The sequence below is a fragment of the Chenopodium quinoa genome, unplaced genomic scaffold, assembly GCF_001683475.1.
Source record: "Chenopodium quinoa cultivar QQ74 unplaced genomic scaffold, ASM168347v1, whole genome shotgun sequence".
NCBI classification, from domain to species: Eukaryota; Viridiplantae; Streptophyta; class Magnoliopsida; order Caryophyllales; family Amaranthaceae; genus Chenopodium; species Chenopodium quinoa.
Genome location: NW_018745236.1, coordinates 4,828 through 26,483, shown reverse-complemented (window position 1 = coordinate 26,483; position 21,656 = coordinate 4,828). Strand labels below are relative to the sequence as shown.

The 21,656-nt window shown below is 36.7% G+C and overlaps 1 protein-coding gene across 1 annotated transcript; it reads right to left on the bottom strand.

Annotated features, from left to right (window-relative positions):
* Positions 1-19,284: 19,284 nt before the first annotated feature.
* Positions 19,285-20,302, bottom strand: LOC110711101 (SWI5-dependent HO expression protein 3-like). Its single transcript, XM_021889466.1, has 3 exons — positions 20,125-20,302; positions 19,565-19,806; positions 19,285-19,434 (listed from the first exon to the last, which is right to left on the bottom strand). Exons 1-3 carry the CDS (start codon positions 20,300-20,302, stop codon positions 19,285-19,287), a joined length of 570 nt encoding a protein of 189 aa, XP_021745158.1.
* Between the last annotated feature and the right edge of the window lie 1,354 nt (positions 20,303-21,656).

Here is a 21,656-nt window from a genome sequence, read left to right as displayed (position 1 = left end):
TTCCAAGGTTCTAGTTCATTTGCTCAAGAGCTCTTAACCTAGCAGCAAGTTGTTCAGGAGTCTCATCCATTTGTGCAACTCTTCTCCAATGAGACCTAGTGTAAATGTGGTGTTGGGAATATTTCAAGCATTACCCCAAACTTGAACCCCACTATGATCATACACTTAAGCATGGTGGCCTGGCGTCCAAAGGGAAGGAAGCTAGAGCAAAAGAGTCTCCAACAAATTTTAGGAACTTGTAAACTTTTCACAGGGTGAAGGTTACACCCCTTAACGATCCAGGAGATCGTTAACTCCAATATGTCTGGAACCATGACTGGAAGTTCGGGATGAAGGTACAAATCCAACCTAAAAGAGAGTGAACTTGCCCTAATAATAAACCTCCACTTTATTCTTCTCGTATTCATGTGTGCTTTCTGACAAACATGCAATCAATAGGTTTACCCTAAACCTGTTTAATCTATGTTGGTTGAATATTAATGCACAAATAAAACTATTATTGGCGATCACTTGAATTATAATCAAAATTTACCCTAAACAAGATTATTAATTATCTTATTAAGTGTGATTACAAGGACCAATTCCCTTTAAACATGCATAAAAGGTGTGATCAAGCAATAACAATAACAAGAATCAAGCAACATAATAATAATCATCATAACAATCATAATTATAATAATAATCATGTTAAAGCATAATAATAGCAAGACCCTAGGCATGATACTAACAAGATTAATAACAAACCCTAGCATGTCACTATACATATAAAAAAAATCAAAGCTTTAGCCCTAACATGACACTAACATGCTACTAGGAAAGACAATAGGAAGCATTCTTTTAATCATACTTGATATTAGAAAATACCCTAAACATTATACTAGGAAGCAATAAAACATCCTAACATGATACTAGGAATCAAAACCTAAGAATGATTTCTATATAAAAATATCAATAAAGCAATTAAAGTTCTTACTTGGATGCCTCGTACCTCTTTCTAATAACAAAATACACACGTTAGTAACTTCAAGGAAAATATAAAATTAAAGAATTAAATTAAGTAATTGAAAGAGAGATTTGGGACCAAACCCTCAGAAATTAAACCTTTCACGTCTATGGTGAAGGAAACTTCAAACTTGGCTAGGTGTGTCTAGATCTTGTGAATGCGGAATTTTGTTTGAGAAAATCTAGTTTAGAAAAGAGAGAGAGTATATCAAGATTTTTCTTGATGAGAGAGATGATTGATAAGAGTTGATGAGAATTTGGTAGTTGTTGATGATCGAAACAGAATTTTAGGAGGCTATTTATAAAGAAAATTAGCCGGATATTATAGAAAACGAATCAGAGTTTTGAAAAGAATAAAACACGACTGCAGCGCCAAACACGCGCCTGTCGCGAGACGACAAGGATGTCGCCAAACGCTGCGCGTGTCGCCAGACGCCAAGTCTGTCGCCAGGCGACAAACGTTTTTTATGGCGCTGCAAATAGTTTTCCACACGTTTTCTTATTTTTGATAAAATTTAAGCATACGAGAGGGTAAAACTGTAATTTCCTTTAAAAACACTTATTTTATTCTAATTAAAACTCTAAAAAGTCAATTTATCAATGCTAATCAAATTAGGATTCAAAAGAAACCTTCTAGAAGATTCTAAAAAAACTATAATCAATCCTAATCTCATTAGGAATGATAAATCATAATAGGCCATCCTCTAGATCATTGGGCCGCATATAAAGATCAAGTCGGGCCTAATTTAGTAATTTGGCCATAACTTCCTCATTATTCATCGGAATTGGGCTTATAATATATCGTTAGAAAGATCTTTTCAAGCCCTATCTAACTAAAATATTATTGGACCCTTTCTACGGACCAAAATAAACTGGATTGGCTATTTTCACAAAATAGGTTTTCAAAAACAGAGAGAAGAGAAACGAATTAAAAACTAACCGTAACACTAGACTTTCCACACTTTCACTTCATTTGACTATGATTCGACGTGAAAGGTACTCATAACTAGGTTTGGTTTTAGGGAGACACAAATGGGTGTCTACAAAAGCCCCCACTTTGACTGAGTTTGGAGAAACGTAAGTTTCGAAAACAAAAGTCAAAGTAGCGATAGGGCGGAGAATGATTCAGAACGTTTGGCGATCCTAAATCATTCTTGTAACGCCGATACCTGCAAACTAGCGTTATTTAAAACCGACAAGAGAGTTAAGAAACGCGTATCTTGTACTGTCGAGCACACGTCTCTGAAGTAACCGATTTGTGTTGCATCTGCTACTGTGACAGCCTTCCACAATCTAGGGAACGCCATCTTGGTTTTTTGATGTTCACTCGTCTCTTAACAATAGAGATTTTTTATATGCCCACGCGTCTCTTAACAAAGAGCTTTTTGATTGAATCATAGTGACAACCTTCCTAATCATAGCAAAAGTTGTCGAAGACCGCCTCATCACGAACCGCTCTTCTCAAATTTCGGTGACAACCTCCACAATCTTAGCAAATGCAATCAAAGACCGCCCATCTCGTTTTATCTTCTCAAATCTTGGTGACAACCTCCACAATCTTAGTGAATGTTGTCGAAGACAACCCATCTCGTGCGATTTTCTCAAATCTTAGTGACAACCTCCACAATCTTAGCAAATGCTGTCAAAGACCACCCATCTCGTTCTATCTTCTCAAATCTTAGTGAAAACCTCCACAATATTAGCGAATGCTGTCGAAGACCGCCCATCTTGTGCTATCTTCTCAAATCTAAGTGATAACCTCCATAATCTTAGCGAATGCTGTCGAAAATAACTTTACTTGAGGTCATCCTCAATTGTTGCGATAATATTCCGAAGAAAATTACCGAAGACTAACGCTTGTCGATCTTTAAAGCTCACTTGAACTTTGCTCTAGCCGGTACGTTGGCACTTCTACTGCTTGTAAACCAGTATGTCAGTGCTTTGCTGTTTATGAACCATTGTGTTGGTGCCTTTGCGATGAGCCAATGTTTGGGCGCTTTTAAGCTAAGTGATGAGACAATCTTTTGTCAGGTCGATCACTTATTGCGATTGTAATCAAGCCGACTACTCAATCATGTCAAATTGCTTATAGGGGCTAACTTGCGTACCAAGGAACCCGGAAATTGCTGCACTAGGTCCACATAATCTAATATGGGGGCCACACATTGTGTCGCCACACTGGTGCTCACTAAAACTATCTGGCGCCGCGCTTTTCTTTTGTCGCCAAGCGACAAATGTTCTTGCCAAGCGACAACCTTGTCGTCTAGCTCTGGAGTCGGATCTTCCCAATTTTCTCTCGCTGTTGCTGTTCGTTCGCTCGGTTTCGCTTCGAACTTTTAACTTGGTCGTTTCCTTTCAACCAAATCCGCTCAAATATTTTGTAAATTAAAGCTCTTCATCTCTAATTTACTGATCTATGTAACTCCTCTCATATTGGAAGAATCTCTTGCGTCATATTTGCGGTTTTTTGAAAAAATTCGGGAATGTTCTTGCTTGCTGGGATGCACCTGTATATATATTATTTATTATAGGACTTTGCTTATCTTTCTTTAGGGTTGACCTAAGACTTAGTGTATCTTAACTCATCGACTTGACACGACTCAAGGTGAGACGACTCATCTCATGTGACTCGTGTGTGCATAGTGTTAAATCAATGTGATAACACGACATGACTCAATGTGTACATGACTCGTGTGTGCGTTGTAATGTGATCGTGCGACTCAAAAATGCAAAGAAGCAAAAATTTCCGTCATTTTTGTGGAGGGTACCGACTTTCTCCCGAAAAAGAAAGACGCGAAAAAGAATCAAAGTTTTTGAAGGTGCATGTTGAATGAGCTTAGTCAAATGTTGTTGATACTATCTCTCAAGGTGCAAGGATTAATCCATCCTAGTCTATCTCAATTGTTGACTCAATGATGAAAGCATTTAGGTAACATAGGCACGGAGGCTAAGCACTTCATACTTTGTGATGCAATGATGATTATGATTGGTGAGGGATGTTGATATGACAAGGCGTGCTTCAACGTTGTGTTAAGATTTCATGACAAAGGGTTCCTAAGGGAAGTATATTTGGTCATGTATCTGTGCAGTGTGTGATAATGACACTAAAGTTAGGCCGCAAAGGCTAAGTGTATGGAAAAATATTATTTCAAGAAGAGTCAAATGATGGTGACTCTTAGACTAGGTAGGCTAACAATGCAGGGATCAAGCCCCTAAGTCTAGCTCTAAGTAGATAGGGATGAGCATTGATATGAACATGATGTGTGAATGTGAATTTGAATGCATTTTTTATTACGGCCGCACCTCGATGTGAGGTTGCTTACGTATCTGTTAAGAATCAGGCCGAACGTAGCTCTAGCTGAACCTCGCACAAGTGTGTGTATACCTCAAAAAGGTCTTTTTAAGGGTTGTAACGTGGTTAGGCTAAAGGTTTGAAGAAGAAGGGGATAAAGGCTCTAGACCCTCGATAAGCCCCCAAGGTGTGCAATATTGCAATTGAATCTTTATATTTTTATGCTTGAGGCTTTTAACTCTTTTTTAGATCTCTCTTTTGCTTTAGCATTTATTATATTTTTATATGTGTGGGCAATCCCGATCATGCGGTCTATCACTCACTTAACATTCATGTTTCTCAATCACGGTACCGAGCACTGAATCTGAGACGTGTTCATATCAATGACACGTTCATGTAAAAGACATTGGAACACTTGCCCTTTTGTACACTTTTATTTATTTTTATTTTTGATATTTTAATCTTTTTGAAATCACTCAAGCTTTTGAAATTGCATAAGTTACACACCATCCCATCCCAAGGTTAGGTAGATGTGGGTTGAAAAAGGAAAGGTTTATTGTTAGACGAGGCTCAAAGTGGTTTATCAAGAAATGATCTTTATTTGAAAGGTGAAAGGTAATATGATGTGGCTACAAGGGGTGCCTCAAATCATTGGTATACCTTGTGCTTAATTCGACATGGATTTTTTTTTTAATGCAATGTAATGAAATGATCATATGCAAGGAAATAAATGCTCATTTTTATTAAAGGAGAAGAAATAATGATCCTACAAAATAAATCTAAGGAGAATAAAAAGGTGCCAATGCTAGACTTATTATGGAAAGGGTAAATAAAAGAAATAGAAAAAAAAAGGTCACGAAATCTCATCGTTGAAGTTTGCCTCTGTCTTGTGTCGTTTGCTTTATCATCACTCGCTCTTTTTGCTAGCTAGAGGCATGTGAAGCTTATTATTGTCGATCAAATATTGGATAGCCTCCTTTAGCGTCCAACAACTCTCAGTAGTATGACCCCTACCTTGATGATATTTGCAATGTGCATCTGGATTCCAACTTGGCAATCTCTTTTCAGGTGCGGGATCTTGATTAGGTCCAATGGGAGTAATGAGTCCCTTGGCATGGAGTCAATCGAAGGCAGTATCGTAGCTCATCCCTATGGGGGTGAAGTCTTTCCTTATTTGCTTCTTAGATCCTTGGTTATCCATTGCTAAAACTTCAGTAAGATCAAAGGTACTAACATTATTACTAGAGTGGGTGTTTTCGTGAAAAGAAGGATTGTCGTTCTTCTTTCCTTTCCAGCCACTGTGGTAACTATTGTTAGTAGCTTTTTGCTTTGCGAGGTCATCTTCAATCTCTATGCCTATGTCATAGACAGCTTAGAAAGTATTCGTTGTGTTGATACTTTAAGTGCTTTTAATACTTTTCTTGTAAATTTTTGATGAACATCCTCACAGATTCTTTTTCGGAGGGCCCCTCAATCATTTTAGCGGAAGTTTCTCTCCACTTATTGAAGAAAGAAGTAAAGCCTTCATTCTCTTTTTGTCTTAGCATCTCAAGTTGTCTGTAATCGATTTCGACTTGAATATTACACTTATATCTATCAATGAAAGCGTTTACTATGGATTCCCAGGTAGAGGTTTTCTCTTTGTCAAGGGAGAAGAACCATTATTGGCAAACGATTTCAAGATATAAAGAAAACAAGGAATGAAAGACTTTCCTATCAATCCCCTTAATGTTCATTATAGTTTCAAAGGCTCTTAAGTGAAAATAAGGATTGTCTTTTGCCTTGAACTTAGAGATGTTAGTGGCATTGAACTTCTGCGGAAGAAGCTCTTTGTCCACAAAGACCCCTTGCGAGCTAATGCCCTGGAATTTATAGCCATTGGATATTTTGCTCAAGCTTCCTTGCATAAGCTTTATTTGTTGTTGCTTCACAGGGTCATTGATTTGAAGGGTTAGAGCCTTCAACATCTCAGTCACGCAGCCATTTGCTTCTTAAGCTCATTGACTTCTTCTTGACTTGCCATTATCTTCTTAGCTTTTCCTGTTCGACCAACTGGTTTATCAAAAAGTTGAACTTGAATAAAGGTGTTGTCCTTGATTAATCGCCCTTCTCTCCTTGACCAAGTATTGTGGAAAGGGAAATTAGGGATATTCACTATTAATTATTTGACTCAAACTCTATTCAACATGCATGGATTCAAGAAGATAGGAAGAATGAAGGTTGTAATATGGAGAAAGCATGCTTGATTATATTTATTATTATAGCTTGATCACGCCTTTTATGCATGTTTAAAGGGAATTTGTACTTGTAATCACGCTTAATAAAATAATTAATAATCTTGTTTAGGGTTAATATGATTATAATTCGAGTGATCGCCAATAATAGTTTATTTGTGCATTAATATTCAACCAACATAGATAAACAGGTTTAGGGTACACCTATTGATTGCATGTTAGTCAGAAAGCGCACATGAATACGAGAAGAATAAATTAGAGGCCTATTATTAGAGTAGGTTCAATCTCTTTTAGGTTGGATTTGTACCTTCATCCTCGAACTACCATTCATGGTTCCAGACCTATTGGAGTTGACGATCTCTTGGATTTTTAAGGGGTGTAACCTTCACCTTGTGAACGGTTTACAAGTTCCTAAAACTTGTTTGCAACTCTTTTTCTCTATCTTCTTTCCCTTTGGACGCCACCATGCTTAAGTGTATGATCACAGTGGGGTTCAAGTTTTGGGTAATGCTTGAAATATTAGTTCCCTATAGTTTTTGGCACCTCCACCGGGGAGGATTTCTATTTTAATTCCTAAACTTTATTTTGGCAATGGTTTAGAATGAGTGGATGAGACTCGAAAAGTTCTAAGTATTTCATGTGCATAATTTTGATTAACATTATTGTTTTATGCGTAAAAAAGATCTCATTGGAAAGAGCAACCGTAATGAGTTACAAACATAGGATTTTTACACGTAGGAAATTTGAGGAATATCTTTCACAACTAGAATCGAAATAATGCTGCGCGAAACTGGAAAATTTTATCGAGCACAGAAAGCTGCTAAGGCATGTAGGAACTAGCGTCAGAAAACAGAGTCTGTCGCCGAGGATTGGACTTTGGCGCCAGGCGACAATACTGTCGCTAGGCGTCAGAGCCAAATTGCGGCGACGACCTCTGTTCGCTGGTGCCAAGTTCTTCCAATACTGAGCCAGAAATATGCGTTCTAATTTTGACCATTTTTTAGCACTGTTTGCTCGATCCTACTTCCTGATTGAGATTTTCTCACTTTTCTGAAACTCATATGTGTTCTATATATGGACATAACCCTCTGGGAATTCATGCTCCATCTACCTGATTGAACGCTCTATGCAACAAAGGGTACATCCGAGAATGTTGAATTCACCAAACCATGGAAGCGAGTTTTTAACTCGCGGTGTCCCATCCACTAGCGGCAACCCTTCAAAGGTAAGGCTTCCGCGCGGTGCATATGGACAATTAACCATGGACCCTCTTTAACTAACCCATATCCCGAACTTTAGAGAACTAGAGCCATGGTTAGGTTGCAAAATCATTGCTGCCATTATCAGTTGCTCTGAATTTTGGGATGTCTTTGGCATTGAACTTCTGTGGAAGAAGATCTTTGTCCACCGAGACCCCTTGTGAAGTAAGCCCTTGAAACTTGTAGTCGCTAGATAGCTTGCTTAGACTCTCTTGCATGAGGTCCATCTGTTATTGTTTCACGGGATCATCGATCTTAAGTGTGAGGAGCTTCAGTGTTTCAGTCACGGTAACCAGTTGGTTCCTAAGCTCATTGACTTCTTCTTGTGTTGCCATTATGGTCTTAGCTTTCCTTTTACGAGCTATGGGTTTGTCGAAAAGTTGAACTTGTACGAAGAGGTTGTCTTTGATTAACCGTCCTTCCTTTATTGACCACGCGCTGTAATTTAACCATTTTGCGTTTTAATTACTTGACTCAAATCTACTTGACTTTACGGTTTTTTAAAGAGGAAAAAATAGAAAAAAAAAAGGGTGCATATTTTTGCCAAAAATATTGTACATATTTATTTTTAGGGAACTAATACATATTTATTTTTAGGGAACTAAGTATAGTTTTTAAATTGGAGGATTAATATCTGACTTACCCCCTTAAAAAAAATGCCGGAAAAAACGCGCATGCAAGACTCCCTTAGACATAGTCAAAGTGTGTGTATTGATGTGTGCGTTGAGTGTAAGTGACATGTTTGGAATCTTATTTAAGACCATGGGACTTAGTGCCTAAACTCGATTAATGACTCAACTAAGTACTATTGACAGCGAAAATTAACCGAATTAATTAGCAAACTGGTTAATTAGACACTAGGTGATGACTCGACCAATAATCTGAACTGTCGGCAAAACGACAGGACTAGCGTCACACTGTGTAGCGTAGCGCCAGACGACAGAGCTTTCGCCAGGCGCCACACCCCACAGAGTGGCGCTACAGTCCATACTTGGGCTCCAATGCTGGAGCTTCAATCTGGGACTGTTTTCGATGTTATTAATCAACAGGGGTATGCCTAAAGTCGTTAATTTATTTAATTAGGCAAAGTTCTTTAAGTCATTAATTTATTTAATCTCAACACAAGTCAAACAAACGGTTAAGAAAAAATAGGATATATGCATAACAAATACAGCACAATTAGTCAAGTAGGCACAATATGATGCAATGAGTTTGCAACCTAACCATGGCTCTAGTTCTCTAAAGTTCGGGATATGGTTTAGTCAATAAAGGGTCCATGGTTAATTGTCCGAATGCACCGCGCGGAAGCCTAACCATGAAAGGTTGGCGCGAGTGGATGGGACACCGCGAGTTTTAGAAAAAACTCGCTACCATGGTTTGGTGAATTCAACAATCTCGGATGTACCCTTTGTTGCTCAGAGCGTTCAATCAGGTAGATGGAGCATGAATTCCCAAAGGGTTATGTCCATATGTAGAACACATTTGGTTTCAGAAAAGTGAGAAAAAATTCAATCAGGAAGTAGGATCGAGCAAACAATAGGAAAAAATGGTCAAAATTAGAACGCATATTTCTGGCTCGGTATTGGAAGAATTTGGCGCCAGCAAATAGAGCTTGGCGCCAAATTTTAGCTGTAGCGCCTGGCGCCAATGCTGGCGTCTGGCGCTACAGTTAAAAATATGGCGCCAATCCTCTGGTCGCTGACGCTAATTCCTACATGCCTCAACATCTTTCTGTGCTCGATAAAATTTTCCTGTTTCGCGCAGTGTTATTTTGTTCCTAGTTGTGAAAGATATTTCTCAAATTTCCTATGTGTAAAATCCTATGTTTTTAACTCATTACGGATGGTCTTTCCAATGAGATCTTTTTTTATGCATATGACAATATTGTTAATCAAAATTACGCACAGGAAATACTTAGAACGTTTCGAGTCTCATCTACTCATTCTAAATCATTGCCGAAACAAATTCAGGAATTAAAATAGAAATCCTCTGCAGTGGAGTCGCCAAAAACTGTAGGGAATAATTTCAAGCATTAACCTCCTACCTTGAACCCCACTGTGATCATACACCAAAGTACGGTGGCTTCCAAAAGGGAAGAAGAAAGAGCAAAAGAGTCGCCAACAAGTTTTAGGAACTTGTAAACCGTTCACAGGGTGAAGGTTACACCCCTTACACTACAAGAAAAATCTCTTTTCGTAGCGATTATTTTATAGCGATTGTACATTCGCTACAATATGCAAGTATGTTTGTGAAATAATTAAGGATGTCGTATCATTTTTACAATCGCAATGGTTTTCCCATATAAAATCGATACGGAAAACATAATAATACATATCAACATTATTTTTACACATTTATATAATTCTGAGAAATCGTATCATTTACAATCGTCACTAAATCCTAAAAATCGATACGAAAAGCATTTTCAACACAAGATATATAAATATTGTTTGACAAAGAATACATAAAATATGTCATATCTTATTGGTGAAACATTTAATATAAGAGTTTGAGGTTTCATGTTCGAATCTTGTAAACATCATACGCATGTTTTTTTTTTTTGACGAAAATGAGTTAAACATTTATAGTGATTGTAATCGCTACAATAATCACAACGATTGGATGTAGTTTTTCGTATCGATTATTGAGGCCAACCCCACCGATATTGAAAACCACTACAAAAGGCTAAGGCAACTAGGTATATTGTATCGAATGAGCATTCGTTGGGAAAGCTTTTTGTTGTAATTACAATCGATACAAAAGGTTAAAATAATCGCTACGAAAAGGTTATTTTCTTGTAGTGTTAACGATCCAAGTGATCGTCAACTCCATAAGGTCTTGAACCAAAAAGGGTTCGGGGATGAAGGTACAAATCCAACCTAAAAGAGATTGAACCCGCCCTAATAATAGGCCTCTACTTTATTCTGATCGTATTCATGTGCGCTTTTTGACTAACATGCAATCAATAGGATTAACCCTAAACCTGTTTATCTATGTTCGTTGAATTTAATGCACAAATAAATCTATTATTGGCGATCACTTGAATTATAACCAAAATTAAACCTAAAAAGATTATTAAATATATTATTAAGCGGGATTACAAGTACAAATTCCCTTTAAACACACATAAAAGGCGTGATCAAGCAATAACAATAAAAAATCAAGCAACATAATAATCAAAATAATAAAATTATAATCATAACAATCATAATTATAACAATTATAATCATAAATCATAAAGTATAATCATAATAATAATCAAAACAATAATCATCATAATAACAATCATATTAATAATCATGTTAAAGCATAGCAAGATCCTAGGCATGATACTAACAAGATTAATAACAAACCCTAGCATGTCACTAAACATCTAAAATCAAATCTTTAACCCTAACATGATGCTAACAATCATAAATATTAGGAAGAACATAGGAAGCATCATACTTTTAATCATACTTGATATTAAATTTACCCTAGACATGATACTAGGAATCATAATAACAATCTAAACATGAACTCTATATCATAACATCAATAAAAAGCATTAAAGCACTTACTTTGATGCCTCGTAACTCTTTCTAATAACAAAATACACACGTTAGTAACTTCAAGGAGAATAATAATCAAACAATTAAATTAAATAATGGAAAGAGAGATTAGGGACCAAACCCTCAGAAATTTAACCTTTCACGTCTAGGACGAAGTCAACTTCGAATATGGCTAGCTGTTTCTAGATCTAATGAATGCGGAATTTTGTATTTGAGAGAAGCTAGTTTAGAAAAAGAGAGAGAGTAATCAAGAGGATCTTGATGAGAGTTGGTAGATTGTAGAAGAAAACTGGTTAACGATGAAGACTGGTTATCGAAAACGAAGTTTTTACGACGTTTTTTATAGAGAAAATCAGCCAAAAAGATAAAAATATCAAAACAGAGTCTGGCGCACGTGAAACAAGGTTGGCACCAACGCTGGCCATTGGCGCCAGACGTTGACCCTGGCGCCAGGCGCCAAGGCTAGCGCCCGGCGCCAAGTGCTACAGCTGGCGTTTGGCGCTGACCTGGAAATTCACGCGTTTTCTTAAAATCAGATAAAAATTGCCGTACAGGAGGATAAAATCGTATTTTCCTCAAAAATGCTCTTTGATTTTAATTAAAACTCTGAAAAGTCAACAAAAGACAATTTATCAATGCTAATTGAATTAGGAATGAAAAGAACCTTCTAGAAGAATCTAGAAGACTAAAACTATTCCTAATTGCATTAGAAATGATAAATCTATATTAGGCCCTCCCCTAGATCATTGGGCCCCATATAAGGCTCAAACCGGACCCAGTTTAGTAAATTAGCCATAACTTCCTCAATATTCATTGGAATTGGGCTTATAATTTATCATTGGAAAGCTCTTGTCAAGCCCTATCCAACTACACTACTATTGGACCCATATCATGGACCAACCAAACTGGATTGGCTGTTTTTCTTAAAATAAGTTTTCAAAAACTAAACTTTCCACACTTTCACTTCGTTCGATTATGATTCGACGTGAAAGGTACTCATTGCCGGGTTTGGTTTTGGGGAGACGCAAATGGTTGTCTACAGTCACTAAATAATAAGAATCAAATCTTTATCCCTAACATGGTACTAACATGATAGAAGAAAATAAGAAGCAACCTAAATATGATACTAAAAGCATACAAAATATTAGGAATTAATATAATCTATGCATGCTTTCTATAAAAATAGAGAAATAAAACAACTTAGTTGGTTGCCTCGTATCTCTTTCTAATAACTTCAAGGAAAATATTAAATTAAACAATTAATTTAAATAATAGAAATAGGGATTTAGGACCAAACCCTCGTAAATTATCCACCTTTCACGTCTAAGGCGAAGGCAATTTCGAGCTTGGCTAGTGTGCTTAAACTCGTGAACGCGGTATGTTATTTATAATAGGCTAGGCTCAGAAAAAGGGAGAAAGAAAAGCTATTAGCTTAAGAGAGAAGAGAATAGAATATTGTTGATGATTGTGAATGATTGTTGGTGAATAAAAATGGGGAAATACGACCCTATTTATAGAGAAAATAGTCCAAAAACGATAGAAAAGAGACTGAATCCTACTTGGAGTAAAACTGCTCACGTCGCCGCGCGACAGGGTCCAACGCGACCCGACAGCTGTATCGTAGAGTGACAGGGTCCAGCGCGACGCAACAGCTCTGTCATAGAGCAATAGGGTCCAGCGCGACGCGACCGCCCTATCACAGAGCAACAGGGTCCAGCGCGACGGACCGCCCTGTCACAGAGCAACAGAGTCCAGCGCGAAGCGACAACCCTTTCGTTGTGTGCTAGCCTTGTCATTTCGCGCTGATTCATGCGTTTTCTAAAATCCTGTACGGAATCTTTAGTCTAATTAAATTCGATTAACAACCTCTGTACTTATCTATGAAAATCAGATTTAATCTCTTTAAAACACTTGTTTTGATCCAAATAGAATTCTTTATTTTCATAAAAGATATAATTATTAATCCTAATCTCATTAGAAATCAAAATAACTTCTAGATTATTCTAAAAGATTAAAATTAATCCTAATAACTTTAGTAATATTAATTAATGGGCCCTTAAGTAGTTCATTGGGCCATAAAACCATTTCAGGCCCTATTTAGTATTTTGGTCATAACTTCCTCATTATTCATTGGAATTGGGTTTATAATATATCATTTGTAACACCCCAAAAATTCGAGTGTTTTAAAACAATAAGAGTAACCTTTGTTTTCAAACCGAACCATCGAACCCTAAGAGTGTTATTGCTACACTTATTTTCCATAGAAAATAAATACAAAGAAAAACGAAATAATATATAAAAGTGGTCTAATTGGTGGCAAATAAAATTGTCATTACATCAAAATTGCAATTATTTTGAAAACAATAGTTAAAAGGAAATAATTAAACATGGAAATAAACTAATTTGTCTTAGCTACATGATTATTCTAACGTCTCCTCACACGTAACCGAGTACCTTCTTATCAACCTGCAAAACAAATCTGAAACAAGAAAAGAGAGAAAACTCCCAAATATCAGATAAACTGAGTAATTCCAAATCCATCCCATAAAGTAAATAATTTTAGTTCAAAACATTTTATACATAATTTAGTCTAGTAGACAATATAATACTGAACCAAAATCAACTTGTCACATAACACTTTATTACTTTAGTTAAGAGAGGGAAAGAGAACGCCAGTAAGTTGGGACTAGTCCCTGTCACCACCTACTTTACGGAGGGTCACGCGTAACCCCTAATGGCCGTAAAATAAAACAGAATGTCCTAGTGTGCACACCCCTCACTAATAATATATACTCAGTGATTAGAAGGAAGACTAACAGCAATATACAATCATTTAAACCAACTAGTAGCAACCATAACTACTAGTGAGCAACATGTTCTTCACCCTTTCGGGTTTCATTTCCCTTATTAAATTAAATTTCACTGTACATTTTATTAGAATAAATCATCCGATTACACTGTACACAAGTATTGCACAAATCAATTCAATTCCAAGTAACAATACTTCAATTTCAGTATTATTAGACCATAGTCATCCTACATGACGTATAGACCATCAATCACATATAATCAATCATCCAATTCTTAAGATCTTATTTATTTTTTTTAAAAAAAAAAAACTCATACGATATCAAATAATCAAATTTTTCGAAAATACATATACTAGTACACAAAGTAGAAAACTAGTATATAATATGATTCCATAATATTATACGATAGCATACTCGTCACATATAATTACGTAAGCACGTAGTTGACACACAATATTTCAAAACAATTTCCTAACGGGATTCTAATGATGATGGACATTGAAAATTACCTTGATCGTGCGTAAAAACTCAAGGTAATTAACCTCCGAAACGTTCACCTAGTAGCCTCCATCTACAAATAAACTGATGATAAACTATGTTAGTAATACTATACGCCTCTAAATTCCCAACATACAGATATATGAAAGAAATTTTCTACTGAAAGAAAACAAAACCAAAAGAACATTCGTAAACATATTTCAATACAAAGTCAACTTATCATCAAATGCTTCCATATTTCGATACAGGGTATGAAATTCCACCACCCTACCCTTAAATCACAAAGACACTAACTTGTTTCCACCTCCTTTTATTTAATCTTCTTTTTTCTTTTTTTTTTTTAAAGAAATCAGATAAGGGCATTACAGTTTGTGATTTTTTTTTGGCATAATTTCAAGAGTGATGATGTGCTAACGCAACAATGATGATGATGATAATTGACGGTATGAGTTGAAGTTATGGTGGTATAATATTGAGATATAACTATGGAGACAAGCAACAGATTCAATTTGAGTGACAAAATGTCGGGTTCGTCAATGGAGTTACGGTTTTAGTAATGAAAGGTATTAAAGATTACTAGTCGTAAGATTGAAACTTAACTGACTAGTTAAAGTCGTCAAAATAAAGAAGAGATTATGATCTCTTTTACCTATCAATTTGGCTTACCAATTAATGGAGATGAAGGGTGGAAAAAGAAGCAGCGTAGTTGTTTTCAGTGCTCTTCCTATCACACGGTCAACGCAAAATATATAGGGTGAAAATGTGGTATAAGATAGATAAATGTAACTAATTATGATAAGATCAAAATTTAAATTGTTAGACAAAATTAGTTTTTCAAATCAAATATTGAGATAGAAATCTCACGTTGAAATCAGTTTCCTTTTTTTTTTTTAAATATCCGAAAAAAATAATAATTATAAAATATATTAATATAACATATATAATTTAAGTTGAAAAAGTTTATACTAGCTAGAAAATTTTGGGGTATTACATCTACTCCCCCTTAAAATGAAAGTTCGTCCTCGAACTTTAAATTTATCTCTCATATAAGGCTTATGCAATGACAAAGGCTAAGTTAATATTACATTCTACCCCCCTTTAAAAGTTTCAACCTCGAAACTCAACGTACTTGCTCAAAAAGTTCTGGGTAGCGCTTTTTCATATCATGTTCAGCTTCCCAAGTTGCTTCTTCAGAATTCTGATTATACCATAGCACTTTAACTAACTTTACTGCCTTATTTCGAGTATTTCTCGTTTTGGTGTCGAGAATTTTCACTGGGCGCTCTTCGAAAATTAAGGTCTCATCTAGCTTAATAGTCTCAGGATGGATAACACGGTTAGGGTCATGAACATACTTTCAGAGTTGGGAAACATTAAAAACGTTGTGAATATTGGCTAACTCCATGGGTAAGGCTAGTTGGTATGCCACCTCTCCAACTCTCTTCAATACGTCATATGACGCAATGTATCTAGGACTCAACATCCCTTTCCTACAAACCGCATGACTCCCTTGGTAGGTGAAAGCTTAAGTAAAGCCTTTTCTCCGACTTCAAATTCCACTATTCTCCTATTCTGGTCTACATATGACTTTTGTTGATCCTGAGTTGCCTTAATGTTTTCCTGGATAAGCCTAACTTGCTTCGTTTTTTCTTCAATCATTTGTATCCCTAAAATCAAAGACTCACTGATATCACTCCAACACAAGGGACTCCTACATTTTCTCCCATAAAATGCTTCATAAGGTGCCATTCCTATGCTCACATGATGGATATTATTGTATGAAAATTCGATCATAGGTAATTTTTTGTCCCATGATCCACCAAAGTCCATCACATAAGCTCTTAACATGTCCTCCAAGGTCTTAATTGTTCTTTCTGTCTGTCCATCTGTTGTAGGGTGAAACGTTGTGCTAAACTTCAGAATAGTGGCAAATGCTTGCTGAAACATTTCCCAGAACTTTGATAAAAATCTTGGATCTCTGTCTGAAATAATATCTTTAGAAACACCATGTAGCCTCACAATTTCCTTCACATAGGCATCTTCCAACTGATTCACATTCCAAGTATCCTTTATTGCTATGAATCTTGTTGTCTTCGTTAGACGATCAACTATGACCCAAATAGCATTCTTTGCTGCCCTTGTAAGTGGTAATCCCATCACAAATCCATAGAGATAGACTCTCACTTCCTTCCTGGCATATCTAACGATTGCAGCTTCCCTCCAGGTCTCAATGTTGTATCTTCACTTTCTGACATATAAGGCACTTTGCCACAAACTCGGCTACTTCACACTTCATGTTTGGCCACCAAAAATGTTGCTTAAGATCCTTGTAGAACTTTATCTCCTCTGAGTGTACAGAGTACGGGGTGTTGTGAGCTTCTACTAAAATCTTCTTTTTAAGATCTTCATCTTTAGGACTACACCATCTCCCTTTATATTTCACAGCTCCGCTATTATAACCATCACACTCAGTTGTTACTCCTTCTTTCATCTTTCTCACCTTGGTCAACCACTCATCGGACATTTTCTTCTCACAAATCTCATCATATATGGAAGGTTTGAATGACATTGCATTCAACTGAGCGTTCACCTAGACATACTCCACAACTCCAAGTCCGACTTCCTAAATTCTTCACAAAGTCCCTTAGCTAAAACCATCAAGTTCACTGTATGACTTGTCTTCCTACACAAAGCATCAGCTACCTTGTTCGCCTTTTCTTCGTGATATAATATGTCTGGGTTATAGTCGGTTAGCACCTCAAGCCATCTCCTTTGCTTCATGTTTAAATGAGTCATTGTGAATATATATTTAAGACTCTCATGGTCATTATACACCTGACATCTCACACCATACAAGTAGTGTCTCCAAATCTTGAGAGCAAACACTACAGCTCCTAGCTCCAAATCATGAGTAGGGTAATTTTGTCCATGTTGCTTAAGCTCCCTTGATGCATAAGCTACAACCTTCCCATGTTGCATAAATAAACGCCCAAAGCCATTCTTAGATGCGTCACTATAGATTTTAAACCCCTCGGTCCCTGATGGTAAGGTTAAGATAGTGCTGAGGTGAGTCTTCGCTTCAATTCTTGAAAAGATTGTTTACACTTCTCATCCCACTGAAACTTAGTAGTTTTCTTCATCAAATATGTTAAGGGTTGAGCTATCCTCGAAAAGTCTTGTACAAATCTCCTATAGTATCCAGCAAGCCCTGCGAAAACTTCTCACTTCAGTCACACTTTTGGGTCTTGGCCAATCAAAAATTGCCCGAATCTTAGATGGGTCCACCACAACTCCTTCCTTTGAGATCACATGGCCTATAAATGCTACCTTCTCTAGCTAAAATTCACATTTTGAAAATTTGGCATATAACTTCTTTTCTCTAAGAATCTCCAACACTTTCCTTAGATGTTCTTCGTGCTCTTCTCTATCCTCGAGTATACCAAAATATCATCTATGAACACCACCACAAACATATCCAAGTATGGCTTAAAAGTTCTATTCATAAGATCCATAAAAGATGTCGATGCATTAGTAAGTCCAAAAGGCATAATAGTGAACTCATAATGTCCGTACCTCGTGTGAAAGGCTGTCTTTTGGTATATCTTCCTCAGCAATCCTCAACTAATGGTGTCCTATCCTCAAGTCAATCTTTGAAAAGATCCAACACCTTTAAGCCAATCAAATAAGTCCTCGATCCTAGGCTATGGATATTTGTTCTTTATGGTGACATTATTTAATCTCAATAGTCAATACACAACCTTAAGGTTTTGTCCTTCTTCCTCACAAACAAAACTGGTGCTCCCCAAGGTGAAACACTCGGCTTTATATAACCCTTCTCCAGCAATTCCTCCAACTGTACTTTTAACTCTTTCATCTCTGCTGGTGCCATTCTATATGATGCCTTAGAAATAGCTTCAGTCCCAGGCACTAAGTTTATTTTGAAATTCATCTCCCTAATCGGCGGCATCCCTGGAATTTCATCTAGAACACATCTTGGAATTCTCTCACCACTGGAATATGATATATGGACTTCTCTTCTACACTCACATCTTGCACATGACATAAATAAATAGGGTAGCTCTTTCGGATATAAGAATGAAAAGTCATGGCTGACACAATATTGATCCCGAGTTTTGAAACAACTCCTTGGTAAGAGATTCTATTCCCCTTGGCCCCTAAGAGAAACCTTTTGAGTTTGACACTCAATCTAGCCTTATACTTGCTAAGCCAATCCATTCCCAATATCACATCAAAGTCAGTTAAGTCAAACTAAATAAAGTTTGCAAGAAACTCAGTTCCATCAATGTTAACTGGAATGTCTTGGTATATGGATCTACAAGGAACTACCTCCCCTAAAGGAATCGTTATATTTGGTTTGACACAAAGATGAAGGTTTTAAAGCATGTTAATTCACAAAAGAAGTGGCTTCAAAAGAATAAGATGCCCCAGAATCAAAAAAGAAAGTAAGCAGGTTTTGAGTTCACGAGAAAAGTACCCGTCACAACGTTGGCATTAGAGTCAATCTCACTTTGTTTCATTACATAGATTATTCCATTACTGGTCTTACCATTACCATTGTTGTTACTTCCCTCCGCCGTTGTTTGTTGTTTTGGCCATTCCTCCTTGAGCATTGCCATTCTAGCCCTGAGATTTGTTGTTAAAGCGGTTGTTGTAGTTTGAGTTCCTCACATAACCACCTCCATTATTGCCACTGTTGTTACCTTGCCCATTCTGAGCCTGATTATTGTCAATATGCTTCTTTGGGAACTCAAATTTCTTGTGACCAACCTCCCCACATTCAAAGCAAGTAAGCAAATCTCCATTGCAGTTGCGTCCTGGATGGCTCTTGTTACATTTACGACATGGTCAATTGCGAGATCTTGGTGATTATGTTGTCCCTGGCCCCGGTAGTTATTACTTCGATTTTGCTGTTACGACCTTCATGCTGACCATTTCCACCATTCCCAATGCTATTACCCCCGAGGCGTGGTCTCTTGTCATAACTTTGATGGTTCGATGAACTCTCACCCTTCCCTTTCCTCTTATGCCTATCCTTGACCTCCTGCTCACGCTTCAAAATCCTTTCGATATTGCAAGCTCTATTATAGGCCTCCTTATAGGTAGCAGCAGTACCAGCCCCAATAACCTTTCTTTTGGATCCTAAAAGTCAATCCATCTTCAAACTTCTGAGCCTTGGATCTCTCATCGGGCACTACATTAGGACAAAACCTAGCATACTCATTAAATTTCTCAGCATAATCCTGCACACTCATACTAGCTGTTTGGTTAAACCTACTTAACTCACTGTACTTCTTTCTCTTAATGTTTCAGGAAAGAAACGATCCTTGATTGCTTTCTTAAAAGCCTCCCAATTAAAATTCTGTTGATCTCTTATAGTGGCTCTATTTTTCCACCAAATATTAGTAGCCTGACGTGAATAGAAAGTTTCTTGATCCACTTTCTAAGCATCATGGGTACCAGCAGCAGTAAAAATCTTGTCAAAGTCATGTACCCAGTTCTCAACTAACATGGGATCTTCCTTCCTTATGAATTGTGGAGCTTTCAATGCAGCAAGTTTCTTAGCCATAGCAGCTTGAGGATCGTTGTCATTGTTCTTGTGGTTGTTGTTGTTATTCAGCTGGTTTTGCAACAACATTCCAAGGTTCTAGTTCATTTGCTCAAGAGCTCTTAACCTAGCAGCAAGTTGTTCAGGAGTCTCATCCATTTGTGCAACTCTTCTCCAATGAGACCTAGTGTAAATGTGGTGTTGGGAATATTTCAAGCATTACCCCAAACTTGAACCCCACTATGATCATACACTTAAGCATGGTGGCCTGGCGTCCAAAGGGAAGGAAGCTAGAGCAAAAGAGTCTCCAACAAATTTTAGGAACTTGTAAACTTTTCACAGGGTGAAGGTTACACCCCTTAACGATCCAGGAGATCGTTAACTCCAATATGTCTGGAACCATGACTGGAAGTTCGGGGATGAAGGTACAAATCCAACCTAAAAGAGAGTGAACTTGCCCTAATAATAAACCTCCACTTTATTCTTCTCGTATTCATGTGTGCTTTCTGACAAACATGCAATCAATAGGTTTACCCTAAACCTGTTTAATCTATGTTGGTTGAATATTAATGCACAAATAAAACTATTATTGGCGATCACTTGAATTATAATCAAAATTTACCCTAAACAAGATTATTAATTATCTTATTAAGTGTGATTACAAGGACCAATTCCCTTTAAACATGCATAAAAGGTGTGATCAAGCAATAACAATAACAAGAATCAAGCAACATAATAATAATCATCATAACAATCATAATTATAATAATAATCATGTTAAAGCATAATAATAGCAAGACCCTAGGCATGATACTAACAAGATTAATAACAAACCCTAGCATGTCACTATACATATAAAAAAAATCAAAGCTTTAGCCCTAACATGACACTAACATGCTACTAGGAAAGACAATAGGAAGCATTCTTTTAATCATACTTGATATTAGAAAATACCCTAAACATTATACTAGGAAGCAATAAAACATCCTAACATGATACTAGGAATCAAAACCTAAGAATGATTTCTATATAAAAATATCAATAAAGCAATTAAAGTTCTTACTTGGATGCCTCGTACCTCTTTCTAATAACAAAATACACACGTTAGTAACTTCAAGGAAAATATAAAATTAAAGAATTAAATTAAGTAATTGAAAGAGAGATTTGGGACCAAACCCTCAGAAATTAAACCTTTCACGTCTATGGTGAAGGAAACTTCAAACTTGGCTAGGTGTGTCTAGATCTTGTGAATGCGGAATTTTGTTTGAGAAAATCTAGTTTAGAAAAGAGAGAGAGTATATCAAGATTTTCTTGATGAGAGAGATGATTGATAAGAGTTGATGAGAATTGGTAGTTGTTGATGATCGAAAACAGAATTTTAGGAGGCTATTTATAAAGAAAATTAGCCGGATATTATAGAAAACGAATCAGAGTTTTGAAAAGA

Bases quoted from the DNA above. Each gene is read 5' to 3' on its own strand.
- LOC110711101 (XM_021889466.1), bottom strand. From the start codon at position 20,302: ATGTTGTTGCAAAACCAGCTGAATAACAACAACAACCACAAGAACAAT. The intron at 19,807-20,124 runs GTACCCATGATG...ATTGACTTTTAG, and splicing joins CAAGATTTTTACTGCTGCTG to GATCCAAAAGAAAGGTTATT. The intron at 19,435-19,564 runs GTAATAACTACC...GAATGTGGGGAG, and splicing joins GTCGTAACAGCAAAATCGAA to GTTGGTCACAAGAAATTTGA.